Source organism: Stomoxys calcitrans, chromosome 2, assembly GCF_963082655.1.
Source record: "Stomoxys calcitrans chromosome 2, idStoCalc2.1, whole genome shotgun sequence".
Classification (NCBI taxonomy): domain Eukaryota; kingdom Metazoa; phylum Arthropoda; class Insecta; order Diptera; family Muscidae; genus Stomoxys; species Stomoxys calcitrans.
In genome coordinates, this window is record NC_081553.1 from 144,525,041 (window position 1) to 144,540,196 (window position 15,156).

Below are 15,156 nucleotides of genomic sequence, written 5' to 3' on the forward strand. Positions count from 1 at the left end.
CCTAATTTTGCAACAAAATTGAACTTTGCCAATAGTATCGGTAGGAAAAATCGATTGTATCAATACTGTCGTCAATTTCTCATCACCTATATTTCAAACCAAAATGAGAAGTAAAAATCACGAGACCGATTTATATAGAAGCAATATCAATGCACAGACCAAATAAAACCAAGATTAATAAAGTCAGTTGGAAGTAATGAGAGAAATCATTGTGCAAAATGTTAGCCTAATCGGATGAAAATTGAGCCCTCTATAGGCGCAATGTATCTTAAATGCTACCTTTAGTGTCGTTTTTTTTGTTTAATTTTGCAAAAAAAAAATTTAAAGAAGGTACCTTTTCTACGTTTAATTGCCTAAGAGTACTAATTTCAAAAGTCTTATAGTCGCCAGATAAGTTCTTTCAAGATATAATTGTACTACAATTTGGAAAGCTGTAGCTCAATCTGTAAAAAAGCACCATTTTCTTCATTTAATTATCTAAATGGAATTTACAAATTGAGCTTGAGGTCTAAAATTTGGGATACAGGTACATCTTGCCAGTATGTACCAGGCGACTAGAAGATTTTTTTGAAATACGTATGCATAGGTATTCATTTACAGGTAGTGGCAGTTGCCCAACAACAAATATTGAGTGCACTATCTGTCGAAATCACTGATTAGTTCAACTCTGATTTTGTGTTTGTTACTAGTTCGCGCCATTTTTCGTTGTTTGTGTGTGTTTTGGTTCTCAACTATAATACACACACACAACCAAAACTTGTTGACAGATAGTGCACTTCGCGAGAACAAATTGTACTAGGCTGTTTACGGTACACTACCTGGTAATTATGTCATGGTTGTACCTTAATGCCATATTTTAGACCTCTAGCTCCATCTGCAAAGAACCTTCTTTGACCAAATGGTACCAAAATATACGAATATTGAAAAAAAAAATTATTTAGTCACCTATCATATATTTGATAGTTTTACCTACATGAAAAATTTTACCGTACCGTTTTGGAACCGTTTAGTGTCTAAATGTAAAAGTTTCCAAAAATTCATTAGCTCCCATGACATATTTACCAGATAGTGTACCGTAAACAGCTGAGTACAATTTTGTTCTCGCGAAGTGTCAACGAGTATTGGTTGTGTGTGTACATTATAGTTAAGAACACATAAACAACAAGAAATTGTGCTTTATAGCACACACACAACCAAAACTCGTTGAAAAATAGTGAAAAATTGAATGAATTAAAGCTTAAAATGGTCTACTATGGTCCTAGTCATCTTGTATTTCAATGCAACTTTTTTTCTCTGTGCAGCTTTCTTTTCGACTATTCAACTTCAAAATCGCTTATCCGACTTTTTAATCATTGAAAGTCGACTTCGACTTTTTTACACAAAAATTTTGGGAGCCCTACCTAAGACCAACATTCGTTCAAAATGTCATGATACTAGCCATTGTACAATTAGAGAAGGTAGCGTCAGTTGTGATTACAAACGTATAAATTGTAAATTAACACATTAAAAATGTGAAAAATAAACAAAATGTTGAAAAAACTTTAAAATTTAATGAAACTATTTGAGATAAAAGTGTATTTGGATACAACTCTGAAGTTGCAATATTTCATCAGCTGGGCAAGTTACTCAACCTTCTTTGGAGAACACTGATACTAGCCGTTTGTGCTGGGCAGTGATCAATCAGTTATCAGTCATGCAATCACGTGTCTCTTTTATATGTAGAGATTCGACAAATGCATGAGACGAAACCTAACTATTACTTAATTTAATTGGCTATGACAGAACATTTGTTCCTCTAGCCGAATGTAGAATAGCGTTCCAAGACCCTCGATCTTCTGCGCTCATTCTAAAATCTCTGACACCAAGTTTCGAGGTGTCTCCCACCACTCGATCTTTCCGTCGGGATTTCGGTCTTCACGGTTTGCGTGTACCACTGTGTTTGCCTTCAAAAGTCTTCTTTGCTGGAGCTACTTCATTCATTCTGACAACATGACCTAGCCAACGCAGCCGTTGTATTTTGATGAGTGTATCTATGCTATCGTCGTCATACAGCACGTGGTTCATACGTCGTCTATATTCTCCATTAACGCAAATTGGTCCATATATTTTACGAAGAATCTTTCTCTCAAATACCTTTAAATAGTTCAGCGGGTAACCCGTCGGCTCCCGCTGCCTTGTTGTTCTTTAATCCGGTCACTGCTATTTGTACCTCATTCTGACTAGGAGGTAAACTTTCTATACCATCATCATTGGAGGAGGCTTCCAGTACCCGAGTACGGATTTCGCGACATTTTCCATTGAGTGGGAAATAGTTTGCCACTACGCTATTAAGACATTGGAACAAGGAGTGCGTTCATCAAGCAGTTGGGTCAGTCGAGTGGAGTATGCAGCTGCCATCTGTTGTGTTTGCAGCTTTTCAATGTCCAGCTTCCGTGCAGTGTCAGATCGTACTTTCCTCTCAATGTTCAAACGGGTGCGAACCTTTGCTACAACAAGGTAATGATCCGAATCTATATTAGCTCCACGGATCGATCGTACATCTAACACGCTGGATGAATGTCTTCCATCCAACGTGATCAATTTGGTTCCTCGAGTTTTGATCGAGTGACAGCCATGTGGCTTTGTGAATATTTTTATGTTGAAACCCGGTGCTACTAACTACCATGTTTTTTGCCGCAGCGAAATCTATCAACCCATTAATGGACATTATCTAGTGGAGGCTAAACTTTGTTGGATGTCTTCCTTTCATTAAAATCTCCCAGAACGATTTTAATATCATTAAAAATTAAATATGGTAACCTTGTCAAACCATCGAAAGAACGATTTAGGGAAATTTGTCCCCCAAAAAGAACGTAGTACCAGCCTTAAGGCGGTAATATACATCCGCCAGCGCGTATACTGCACCTTCTCTATAAAGAGTGCGGACATTCCAGGTGCAGATCCGTAAATCATGGTCCTTTTTTTGTTTGCGTGGGTCGTCAACGTTGAGGGGGTTCGTTTTTACTAATCCTTTGTTTCTCATAATAGTTCTCACAGTTTTCCGGGGCGGGTTACTGGCCCAGCGTCATAACCGCATGGATTTTGTAGGATCCCACATGTATCTCTCGTTGTGGCGAGCTGCTTGCTCCAAGATCCGACGCTCGCCTCCAGCCGCCCCTAACCTGGGAACAGACGCTGATGTTAGGCATTGGTTATTTGAAAGCGCCCTGTCGTCTCGAGTATCATTGGCACTCGGTATTTAATTAAGAGTCAGTGCCACCAGACTCCTCACTGAGACTCTCCTCTCGGAAATCGCTGACTGCCCGCGGCTGCATTTGCGGCTACTCCACATAAAAACGGAGGTTTCCACCATCGACAACCTGTGGACGCGGAGCTCAAAGTTCCAGCCTGTGTGGTGCTCATAGTTATCCCGTGTCGGCCGTGATGGCACCTTAAAACTGCTTTACGCGATAAGACTTGTCATATATCATTTCAAAGATAGCAAATCTGAAAGTTGTACACGTCGTTTGACACGAACGAAAAATTTAATATGACAAAAGGAATATATGTGATTTTTTTTTCTATTACATTGAGCTTTTATTTTATCGACAATACATGTAGTCACGTGCCTATAAAAACTATACAATACATGCCGGTGAGAGCGCGCCCTATTCGCGTATGACGTACATAAGACAAGTCTTAAGGCCTAAACAGAATGAACACGTTAAGGAGCGTCGCACAGTGGGCCAAATGGCAAAAAAATTGGAAATAAGTCTACAACTTTTTATCTGTTGATTTTAGCCATACAAAATGTTCTAGACATTTGTAGAGGAGGACATAGGCTTTCAGAAAAGTGCTGTTGTTGGTCCATATCTTTAATACAGGGTGAGCTACAGGGTGTCAAAGTTGACCACTTTTGACTTCTCCAAGCTTCTGGGGCCCATAACTTTTGATCTACTCAACCGATTTACATGATTTAGGACTCTAGAGAAAGAGCTTGACAAGATCTAAAAAACTTATGCATAAAGTACCATGCCATCGTGTACTGTTAAGGAGTTATGAATTGTTTAATTTTAAAATATGAAAATTTGGCCTTGGTTTTTTTCAGTGTTTTTTAAATAACTCCGTCAATTTTAAAGCTATAAACTTCATACTTCACACAAATTATGCCAGCATATGTGTGCATAAAATACAAAAGGAATCACGTGAATATCTTTGGCGGTTTAAAAATGGCATCGTTTTCAATATGAAAAATATTTTTTTTGTCAAAAAATTGCAAAATTTTTCAAAAAAGATACTCCCATTTCCTTTAAGTTTTCGCAAACTTTGGCCGTCAAAGCATTATCATTTCTTTCCATTTTCACAAAGTCGAGGTATTAAGAAAAGTTTTAAGTGCTAATTTGGCTAATTTCGATATCAAACAACACCGTTATCTTAAGACCAAAATGGCCAATTTTTTTACTAAACTTCAAAAGTTTCTCACTGGAAAAAAAGTTCCACGGGGATTTTTTCGCTTTTTTTGAACTTAAATGAAAGCTTAAAATGTTCCCAACATTTTAAGGTATGTCTCGCCATATCCTAGCCATAAATGAGATCGTAGCGATCAAAATACTGAAAAAAGTCAATTTTCAAGTAGTGCTATATTCATTGCTAAAAAACAAGTATTACGTCACATTTTATTGCAAAGATGTTAAATAAACTTTTATTTGGTAACACTTCTTCTACAAAACACAAAAAGAATCATGGAAATATCTCTATTCTATTCCATTTTATGGAACCGGCAATAAAAAAGTCAATTTTTCAAAAAAGTCGAATTTCCCAAATTTTGTTTTTGTTGTCCTAATTGCACATGACACACTATAGCCATATTTACGCAACATACCTTATCGTAAAGGAAATTTTCATACCTTTCCAACAATGTATAAAACATTTCTCAACTCGGATTCTATCTACTCTAAAATTCATTTACACTTCATTAAACTCTATATAAAAATGTCTATTTGTGAAATGGAACCTTATATGGGGCCTACACTAAAACATTGATAGATTTGCCCAGGGTTTACAATACAAATGTGTTAGAATAAAAAAAGGTCTCCTGCCAAAGTTTAAAAAAATTGGAATAAAAATATGTGTTTTAGAGCGAAAACACTTCGCATCGGCGTGCGTTTATATGTATATTAGCTACTCCCAAAATAAAAAAGCATTTTAGTTTTGTATTATTTGATTTTATTCTCTACCAAATAATCTAAGGTATCAAAATTTAAAAGCTCTTTAATTTGAATGGCATCGGGATCGTCCTTATCTATATCGTCACATATTTTTGGTAGCCATTTAGTTCTGATGCTGTATAGTACCGGATCAGACGATAACAATAAATATTGAAGTAAATCATAATTTTGGTTAAATTTGGTGCTCTTTCGGGTATTGAAAAGCCGGAACTGTTTAACATCTCTATTACGGGATTCCTGAGCTTCTTCTGTAAGTTCTCCTAACGGAAGTATGTTGTATTCCACAATTTCCTTGCCATGATGTAAGACTTTATGTACTGTCGGTGTTAAAGCTTTCCACGAATATAAATCAGATAAAATGTTTTTTGTGTCATTACTATAAGCTTCAAATTTGGTTGAATTTATCATCTTTTTGCTATTGATTACAGCCAAAATCACTTTGAATCGTCTTAGCAAGTGTTCATCAAGACCGGTTATTTTAGATGTCGATACGGGGTCCTCAAAAAACCGCCTTGCCGAGTTGCCATCATTTGTGCTTCCGTATCCGTAAAGAGGTTTATCTATTATAAGTCCCTTTTGTTTAAACTCCAACTGGATTCGATTCTTCTCTTCCTGCCTCATTTTGTGAAGATCTTGGTTGTTTCTAGCAGAGACATCGCGGTTTCCAGGGCTAGTCCGATATTTAAGGTCATACGATAAATGCAAACAATACTCCATGAATCGAATTCTACAGTGCAGGGGCGAAATACCGAAATTGAGCGCATTTTCGTTTACTAAATTTTCATCAGACTTGTCCTCGAATTGCCCATTCTTCTTGCCACAAATATTGCATCTCCAATTGGACATAACGCCAGTTAATGCGTTTGCCACCTTTCCATCGATCATAGTGAGTTGTAGTTGAAACGAAACTTTTATATTTCTTCCCAATTGGTTTATAACAATCATGGGTAATGCAGCAATTTCTTCCTTTATTTCGTTCACCAAAGATCGTGTTGTGTTCCGGTCTTCCTTTGTATACTCAAACCGAATTGGGCGACATAAATATTTTGACCCAGGTGTTCTATTTATCCATATATCTTGAAATGCATTTTCTTTCGATGATGAAGATTGGTCCTTGTACAATCTCATTCTCAATGGTACTAATGATGCCATGAAAATTGATGCGAAGTTGGCATCTATTTCTGTTTGTTGCTTATATTCGGAAAATCCAGATGATCCATCACAACCCCATTTGCTGATCAAAACCACTTCGGAATTATTACATGTGTTCAACTGTTCTTCAGTAAAATTAGAAATAATTCTAACAGCTGTATTTTCAACAAGATCAGCAAGTTTCACTCTTGCTTTTAATTCGTCCACGTATATATTTGATGGCACCATTTTCGTCCTGGTGTTGTACAATTTATGTTTTGAGGGTAAACAACCCCATCCTTTTTCACGAAGAGCCTTCCTCATTGTTGAGTATTTGTTTCTTGAGAGGCCTAGGTTCAAAATCAGGGCCAGTGCATCTTCCTCCGTGAATTCTGTAGTCGATTTTGGAGTTGGAATACTTTCTACCATTCTCTTTACCCTTTTCGGAGATGCTAATGGTAAAACATCGACAATTCGTCCAACATTTTTTGGTTGTGTTTTTAACAATGCTGTTTTGAACGTATCTTTTATTAAATTTGGCGGATGTGCCGCCAATAGTTCCTCTTGTTTTTTCTTTTTGGTTTTCTCCGTAACTTCGTCGTATGCTTTGCTAGGCCGGCCGGGAATCAGCGGTTTAATTTCAATAAGTAGATCCGATTTCAGCCACTTCTCATACATTTTGAAAAACTTGATTTTTGCGAATGAACATTCTGGCAACCTTCTCTCAAATGATTTGTAGAATTTTTCAAGTTTGTCTAAAGCGTCTTTATTTAGCCTTATTCCATATATGTGGTCCAAAGTGTAAACAAGTTCCTTAAATGACTCCGTGTATGATTTGGAATCATTTTTGATGTCCCATACAATTTTCGAAAGAGTGGAATACTTCAGTATGACTTCCATAACTTATAAATGTCCTTTACGCCTCTACAAAATATAATGAAGAAAATTTGGATTTTGTTCAAATATTTATGCAATATATTCACAATTAATGACCCATTTCAGGTATCAGACGCAATCGTAAAAAGGGGTCCAAAGTGCCTCTTTTTACTTACTCTTCTATAATTATTTACCTGGACTCGAATTTGGTTAAAAAAAATGACAATGAATTTTTTATGGGTAGGTTTTTTCACATTCATTGATACGGTGGATTTCCTGGGAATTCGACATAGCGAAACAGGTAACATTTGTCTGCATCAAATCTTAACACAAATATATATATATATGCAGGTATATTTCTAGGTTACTTTTTATTCAAAAATCATCAGCTTACATTAAAAATAGATGTAGGTACTATACAAACGCACGCCGATGCGAAGTGTTTTCGCTCTAAAACACATATTTTTATTCCAATTTTTTTAAACTTTGGCAGGAGACCTTTTTTTATTCTAACACATTTGTATTGTAAACCCTGGGCAAATCTATCAATGTTTTAGTGTAGGCCCCATATAAGGTTCCATTTCACAAATAGACATTTTTATATAGAGTTTAATGAAGTGTAAATGAATTTTAGAGTAGATAGAATCCGAGTTGAGAAATGTTTTATACATTGTTGGAAAGGTATGAAAATTTCCTTTACGATAAGGTATGTTGCGTAAATATGGCTATAGTGTGTCATGTGCAATTAGGACAACAAAAACAAAATTTGGGAAATTCGACTTTTTTGAAAAATTGACTTTTTTATTGCCGGTTCCATAAAATGGAATAGAATAGAGATATTTCCATGATTCTTTTTGTGTTTTGTAGAAGAAGTGTTACCAAATAAAAGTTTATTTAACATCTTTGCAATAAAATGTGACGTAATACTTGTTTTTTAGCAATGAATATAGCACTACTTGAAAATTGACTTTTTTCAGTATTTTGATCGCTACGATCTCATTTATGGCTAGGATATGGCGAGACATACCTTAAAATGTTGGGAACATTTTAAGCTTTCATTTAAGTTCAAAAAAAGCGAAAAAATCCCCGTGGAACTTTTTTTCCAGTGAGAAACTTTTGAAGTTTAGTAAAAAAATTGGCCATTTTGGTCTTAAGATAACGGTGTTGTTTGATATCGAAATTAGCACTTAAAACTTTTCTTAATACCTCGACTTTGTGAAAATGGAAAGAAATGATAATGCTTTGACGGCCAAAGTTTGCGAAAACTTAAAGGAAATGGGAGTATCTTTTTTGAAAAATTTTGCAATTTTTTGACAAAAAAAATATTTTTCATATTGAAAACGATGCCATTTTTAAACCGCCAAAGATATTCACGTGATTCCTTTTGTATTTTATGCACACATATGCTGGCATAATTTGTGTGAAGTATGAAGTTTATAGCTTTAAAATTGACGGAGTTATTTAAAAAACACTGAAAAAAACCAAGGCCAAATTTTCATATTTTAAAATTAAACAATTCATAACTCCTTAACAGTACACGATGGCATGGTACTTTATGCATAAGTTTTTTAGATCTTGTCAAGCTCTTTCTCTAGAGTCCTAAATCATGTAAATCGGTTGAGTAGATCAAAAGTTATGGCCCCCAGAAGCTTGGAGAAGTCAAAAGTGGTCAACTTTGACACCCTGTAGCTCACCCTGTATTAAAGATATGGACCAACAACAGCACTTTTCTGAAAGCCTATGTCCTCCTCTACAAATGTCTAGAACATTTTGTATGGCTAAAATCAACAGATAAAAAGTTGTAGACTTATTTCCAATTTTTTTGCCATTTGGCCCACTGTGCGTCGTTAAAAAAGGATCTATGTAAACAAATGGCAAAAAATCAATTCGCAAAAGTTAAATAATTTTTAACTTTGACGACGAAAAACATTACACTCATAGAAAAAAGATAGCTGAAAATAGCAAATACTGTCTTCTGAATATTTGTTGTTACTTTTGCTGCTATTGTAGCAGTAGTTCAGTAGTTTACTGCTGAAAGTCTGTTGTTTACTGAAAATGACTGCTGCTCAATTATGAAGGGTATGTTAAAGGAAAACATAATATACAAATGTAAATGTGTTTCTCAGTGGATGTTTATAATCACCACTCAATGTATACATTCCATTATCTTTTTTCTTGAAATTTAGATACAAAAACCATGCCAGTCATGTACACATTACTAGAGCAATAACAAAAAATGCGAGCTAGCTCAGCCACATTTCGAAATGTATACCAATGGATGGATCAGGCAGCTTCTTTTCAGTAATATTCCACAAATTAAAATCATCTCTTCCAACAAAATTTCTAATAAAAAAAGTAACAGGCGGACATAAAAAATAGCATACAAATTTTTTTCAGCAAAATTTTTTACTTAAAACATCAGATTTTGTTTGCTGATTTAGTTGACAGAAAAGTTTGCTGATACAGCAGCCCTATGTTTGGCGAAACAGCGGTCTGTTTTCCCATTTTCAGCAGATAAACTGCTTTTAAAGCAAAGATTTTCGGTTTTTTGAATAAAAAATTTGGTTGAGTATACTTCACGTGTGGCAGCACAGAATGCCGCTTGCTTTCAAGCATCAAAGATATTTGTGCGCAAAGTACCATTTTTTCAACGCTACGCTCCAAAAAAAAATTGCACCCCCTCATTATGTTTCGGCCTTTAAGGTGTTATCAGACTATATGTTCTTATCTTATGACATGTCACTTTTTATGTATCATTGGAATTAAATTATGTGTGTTATGTTATTTGCAAAAACCTGATTTTTTTTGCCAAAAATTATTAAAGTTGTTTGAACAATTTAACTTACAAAAAAACAGCAGATTTCTTTATGTTTTTGTCAGAAGGAAGGGCATTTTACATGTCATAAGACCAGAACAATAGTGTGATGGCACCTTTATAATAAAGAAAGTGTCTGCCCATATGACAAGCCTTATCCTGTAATATCAGCTTAAATTCGATGTTACACGACATGTGGTTGTCTTATCACATGACACTTTTTTTATTCACATGTAATTTAAAATGTTTGTCAAAGTTGTCAATTTACATACGATTCATCGTTTTTGGTATCACACATGTATGTTACTTTCGTATGACATAACCAAAAATGTGAGCAAATCTAATTTTTTTATGCGTTAAAATTGTTAAAGTTGTGAGAAAGTTTGTTAAATTTAAATTTGTGAAAACATTTTAATTTGGTATTGCTTTCATTCGACTAACAACAAAAACAGCTGATTTGTTTATGGTTTTGTCAGAAGGAATAGAGCACGCTCTAATCGAAAAAATTACATATGCTATTCTGAAAAGTGATTTTCATATGTTAGTTTCATTTGTACCACTTATGCGTTAAAATTGTTAAAGTTGTGAGAAATGTTGTTAAATTTAAATTTGTGAAAACATTTTAATTTGGTATAGCTTTCATTCGACTGACAACAAAAACAGCTGATTTCTTTATGATTTTGTCAGAAGGAATAGAGCACGCTCTAATCGAAAATATTACATATGCTTTTCCGAAAAGTGGTTTTCATATGTTGGTTTCATTTGTATCACTCTGCATGCGCAAAATTTGACATGTCATAAGACTCCTATATAGCGTGTAATAGAGTCATATTCATGAAGAATATGGATTTAATAGGAGTGTTTTATTTACCCATAAAGCGGATTTTCTCGTTTAATTGGTATGAAGAAAAATGCTATCCCCGATTAGCTAAGCGGGCGCCGTTTATTAAAACATATGATGTCATCATTCAATTTGAATGACAAAACTAAAAGAGGAAGAACGCGAACTATTTTTCCATGATTCAACGTTCTGGAATTGCAAAAATACTCAGAATTTTAATAAATTCACATTTATGAACTCGGAGAAACATTTATTTTTAATAAAAATTACATATTTTGTTTGTTTTATTGATATTTGATTATTTTGGATGTGTGTCAGTGCTGCCAACGTAAAAATACAAAGCATTTAGCGGGAAGAGCGTTGTATTTATCCAAAAGCTAGCGATTCCGATGGACTGGTGAATAAAACAACCCAAATGTTGCGGTTGCTAAGCGATCGTTGCTGTTTCCGCCATCATCCCCCATGTCCAAGTTTAAGTTAACCAGTGCGTAACAAACATAATAAGCGAATAGTTTATTTTTTCAAGTGTTTAGTGATTTTGATGTTGCCAGGTGTCATTTCATTATTTTAGTTCTTTAATTTGTTACACTTTGACCTAAAAAAAATAATTATGGTACGGAAACTTCTATTCAATGATGAAAAATAAAATATTTTAAGTAGTTGACACAATTCTGACCCCTATTGAAGATAGTTTCTATAACAACAGTTGGATTATGGCATATCGATTAGAAATGTGAGCGTAACATGTATATTAATCATTGATACCTGCGGCATAAGGCACTTATTACCATGAAAAGTTTTGGGAACTTCGGAGACCAAAGGTGCCATGGAAAAGCCAATCAACCGATATAATTCTTTTTCTGTGCTTTTCTGCGTACTGACCCTACCCTTAATGCAACGTCTTTCTTTTGAAGTTACTATCAGACGACATACATTTCTCATGTGACCTGTCAAATTTAGTTTGAATAAATACGTATATTTTTGTACCCACCACCGAAGGGTGGGGGTATATTCATTTTGTCATTCCATTTGCAACACATCGAAATATCTATTTCCGACCCTATAAAGTATATATATTCCTCATCGTCGTAACAATCAAAGACGATCTTGCCATATCAGTCCATCTGTCACACTACAGTCTTTAAAATTTGTCCATAGGCGGGTGTGTTCGAAAATGGATTATATCGGAATGTATCTTGATATAGCCCCAATATAGATCGATCTGCCGATTTAAGGTCCAAAGTCCATAAAAGCCACATTTAAGGCCCATAAAAGCCACACATTTTGCTGAAATTTAATACATTGAGTTGTTTTAGGCCACTCGACATCCTTCTTCAGTTTGGCCCAGATCGGTCCAGATTTGGATATAGCTGACACAGGGACGTAGCCAGGGAAGGGGACCACGTGCCAAAGACAACATTTTGTTGAGGCCAGGGCATCCTTAAAATTATTTTTTCTTAAAGACAAAATTCCTAATAAAAACCAAATTTTTAATGAATTTTTTTCCAAACCAATTTTAATGAAATTTTCTAAATGCAAAAATTCAGCGTAACATTCTTTGACGATAAAACTTCTGCACTGGCCGGATCCCTCTCGAAATTATTTTTAAACCCAAAATTTCTTTAAATTTTTTTAAAGACAAAATTTGTTTAAAATTTTTTTAAGACAAAATTTTATTTAAACTTTTTATAAAAAAGTTTTTCGATAAAACTTTTTCTAAAGACTAAATTTTCATGAATTTTTTAAAGCCAAAATTTCAATAAAATTTTGCATTTTCCGACACTACATTTGCATAAACATTTTTCAAGTTTTTTATTATGCTCATCTGTCCCAAACAATATTTTCCTATGTTTTTTTTTATAGACAAATTTCAATAAATACTTTTAAAGACAAAATGATCCTCGATTCTGTTGTCCGATTTTGATGAAATTTTATTTTTTTTCTAAATATTCGAATTTTTAAAAATTCTTTCAAAATTTTTGAGTATTTTTCATCGTTAATGGGTTAATGCAATTTTTTTTAAAGACCGAATCGCAATGTTATTTTTTCACAAGAAATTTTTTTGGGATTGTTTTAAACGATAAGTAATTAAAAGTTTCTTTGAACCAAAATCTTCATGGAATTTCCTTGCCAACAAATTTTTTTTATAAAAATTGTTCCTAAAGACTTGCAACCATTTCGATTTTTTTAAAACATAATTGTATAAGAATTTTCTCTTAATTCTCGTTTATTTAATTGAAATTTTATCTGTAGAAAAAATATTATTAAAAAAATGTCTTTAAATCAAATATTTAGCTTGTTAGTCATAAAAACTTTTCCAAAGAATGATTAGTAATATTTAATTATAAATTATTTTAATTACATCAGAGAACACAACTTTAAAGCCACGAAATGATCACACAGATTAATTTACATTCCTAAATAATTATTTCAAATAAAACCCATTGGTTTTTTTCTTGGAATTCCATAATTCACAATACAGTATTTAAGGCAATTGATACGGAGCTCATAGTGATTAAGGGACGAAAATTGTTGCTTCTGTTGGCTTTAACCGTAGATTTGAGCACAGTAAAATATTATTTTAAAAACATTTAAAAATTTACTTTTTGAATTTTTGATTTTCTTCCAAGAAAATCCTTTTACAATGAAAATAATGATTATGTTATGTTCGAGAATCTCTAATGAAAGTCGACAAGTCAAATTGCATTTTTACATAAAGGTGGATATTAATTTCGTATTTCACAGTGAAATATCCATGTTTTCACGATTACTTTTTTGATGAACTACAAAAATGTCACTGATAACACAACACTTTGATTAAGTATTATTTATTTTATCATAAGTAATGGGAATGCCATAGTGAATGAAATCAGAAAGCTTCAAAATCTACATATTATCTACAAAAAGTAATTGTAAAAAATATTAATTCTTACTATGAAATGTGTTAAAATAATATTATTCAGCAGGCTTTTATCTATGAGAGCAAGTTTGATATTACACTTACATACGTTTGCCCCTAGGTCATTGGACATCAATTAGTGAACAAAGACAAAAGTTTACAACTGCAATAGCGTAGATATCTCTCCATGTTTCTGTCTTTTAGTTTTACCATCTTTTCTTATTTTATCTCCAATAAATTAGAAAATCTTCAGACCTTATACAGGCATGATGGAATTTTAAGCATATACAACAATAGTTGGATGCAATTTTTACCGGACATCTTTTCCAAATGCATTTTCGATTGATTTTAATTACGTGCGAAGAAGAAATAAGCGATAGAATGTAGATGGTTCTTCGTGAAAATTGGTCAAAATTTTATATTTTTTAAATTTAACATTTATAGTTGCTAAGTGTTTTCAGTTTGCGCAAAATTTTATGGAAATAAAAGTTATTTAAAACCAATAGACCGACACAAGCAATATTCTGTTGAAATCATAAAACCAGTTTGAAAGCAAAAATAAGGGGAAATGAAAAAATTTCATTAAAATACTGAAGCTGATTCTTCGAAACTTTCACTGTAAAACTAAGATATTAGCAAAGACAACCACTTATCGAAGGCTTGAAAGATTAGGATCGGCCTATAAATAGTGTGTTGGCAATAAGTACAAAATTCAGCTATGACTTTATGACCAAATGTTATCACAGTTGGGCCAGTTCCTGCACCCAAAAGCTACCACAATTTTCAAAAACAAAGTTGAGGTATCTTTACCAATTTTACAGTAACAAGCATTTTGGCAACTTTTGATTTTGAAATATGTGGGGTGGGCCCCCCAAAATAAAATCCTGGCTCCGTCTCTGAGGTGCCATATAGGACGATCTCTCAATTTATGGTCTTGGGCTCATAAAACACGCGAAAAGAAATCTCAATTGGAATGGAGTTATTTATTTATTCCAACCAAAATAATGTCCGTTAAATCAAAGGACAAAACCTGGTTTAACCAGGCGTGCAGAAATGCCCTCAGGTCGAAAGAGGGGACATTCGGAAATTGTTCAAATAGAAATGTCATGCAAACAGACAAGAATTTCGTGTGCCAGAGTACTTAGACCCGAAAAGTTTCTGCACGAACAGCGTCTTCTTGCCAAAGTTCTTGCTTCTCCAAGGGGAAGTGATAGCTTTTGGTCATTTGTGAAAAGAGTGAAGGACTCATCGGCTCCCAACTCTCGTTCGCGGATGACAGCAACCTCTGTCATTCATTTTCATTCGACCATAGGCCGAGTCTTCGAGAGATTTAAGACAGGAGGCGGATTATGGAGGTAACACTCTGCCAGGATTTGCTGCATTTCTG

General features: G+C 34.1%; 1 protein-coding gene across 4 annotated transcripts in view; it reads left to right on the top strand.

Annotated features, from left to right (window-relative positions):
• Positions 1-11,338: 11,338 nt before the first annotated feature.
• LOC106092078 (ADP-ribosylation factor-like protein 3) overlaps positions 11,339-15,156 on the top strand; it is a 79,370-nt gene continuing 75,552 nt past the window's right edge. For 2 of the 4 annotated variants that reach the window (XM_059361820.1, XM_013258833.2), the window contains exon 1: positions 11,345-11,483. In XM_059361820.1, the coding sequence (XP_059217803.1) occupies positions 11,481-11,483 (3 nt within the window). In that variant the 5' untranslated portion in view covers positions 11,345-11,480. Of the gene's footprint in view, positions 11,484-15,156 lie in introns of all 4 variants that reach the window. The other 2 variants (XM_013258832.2, XM_013258834.2) reach the window with 2 other exon arrangements.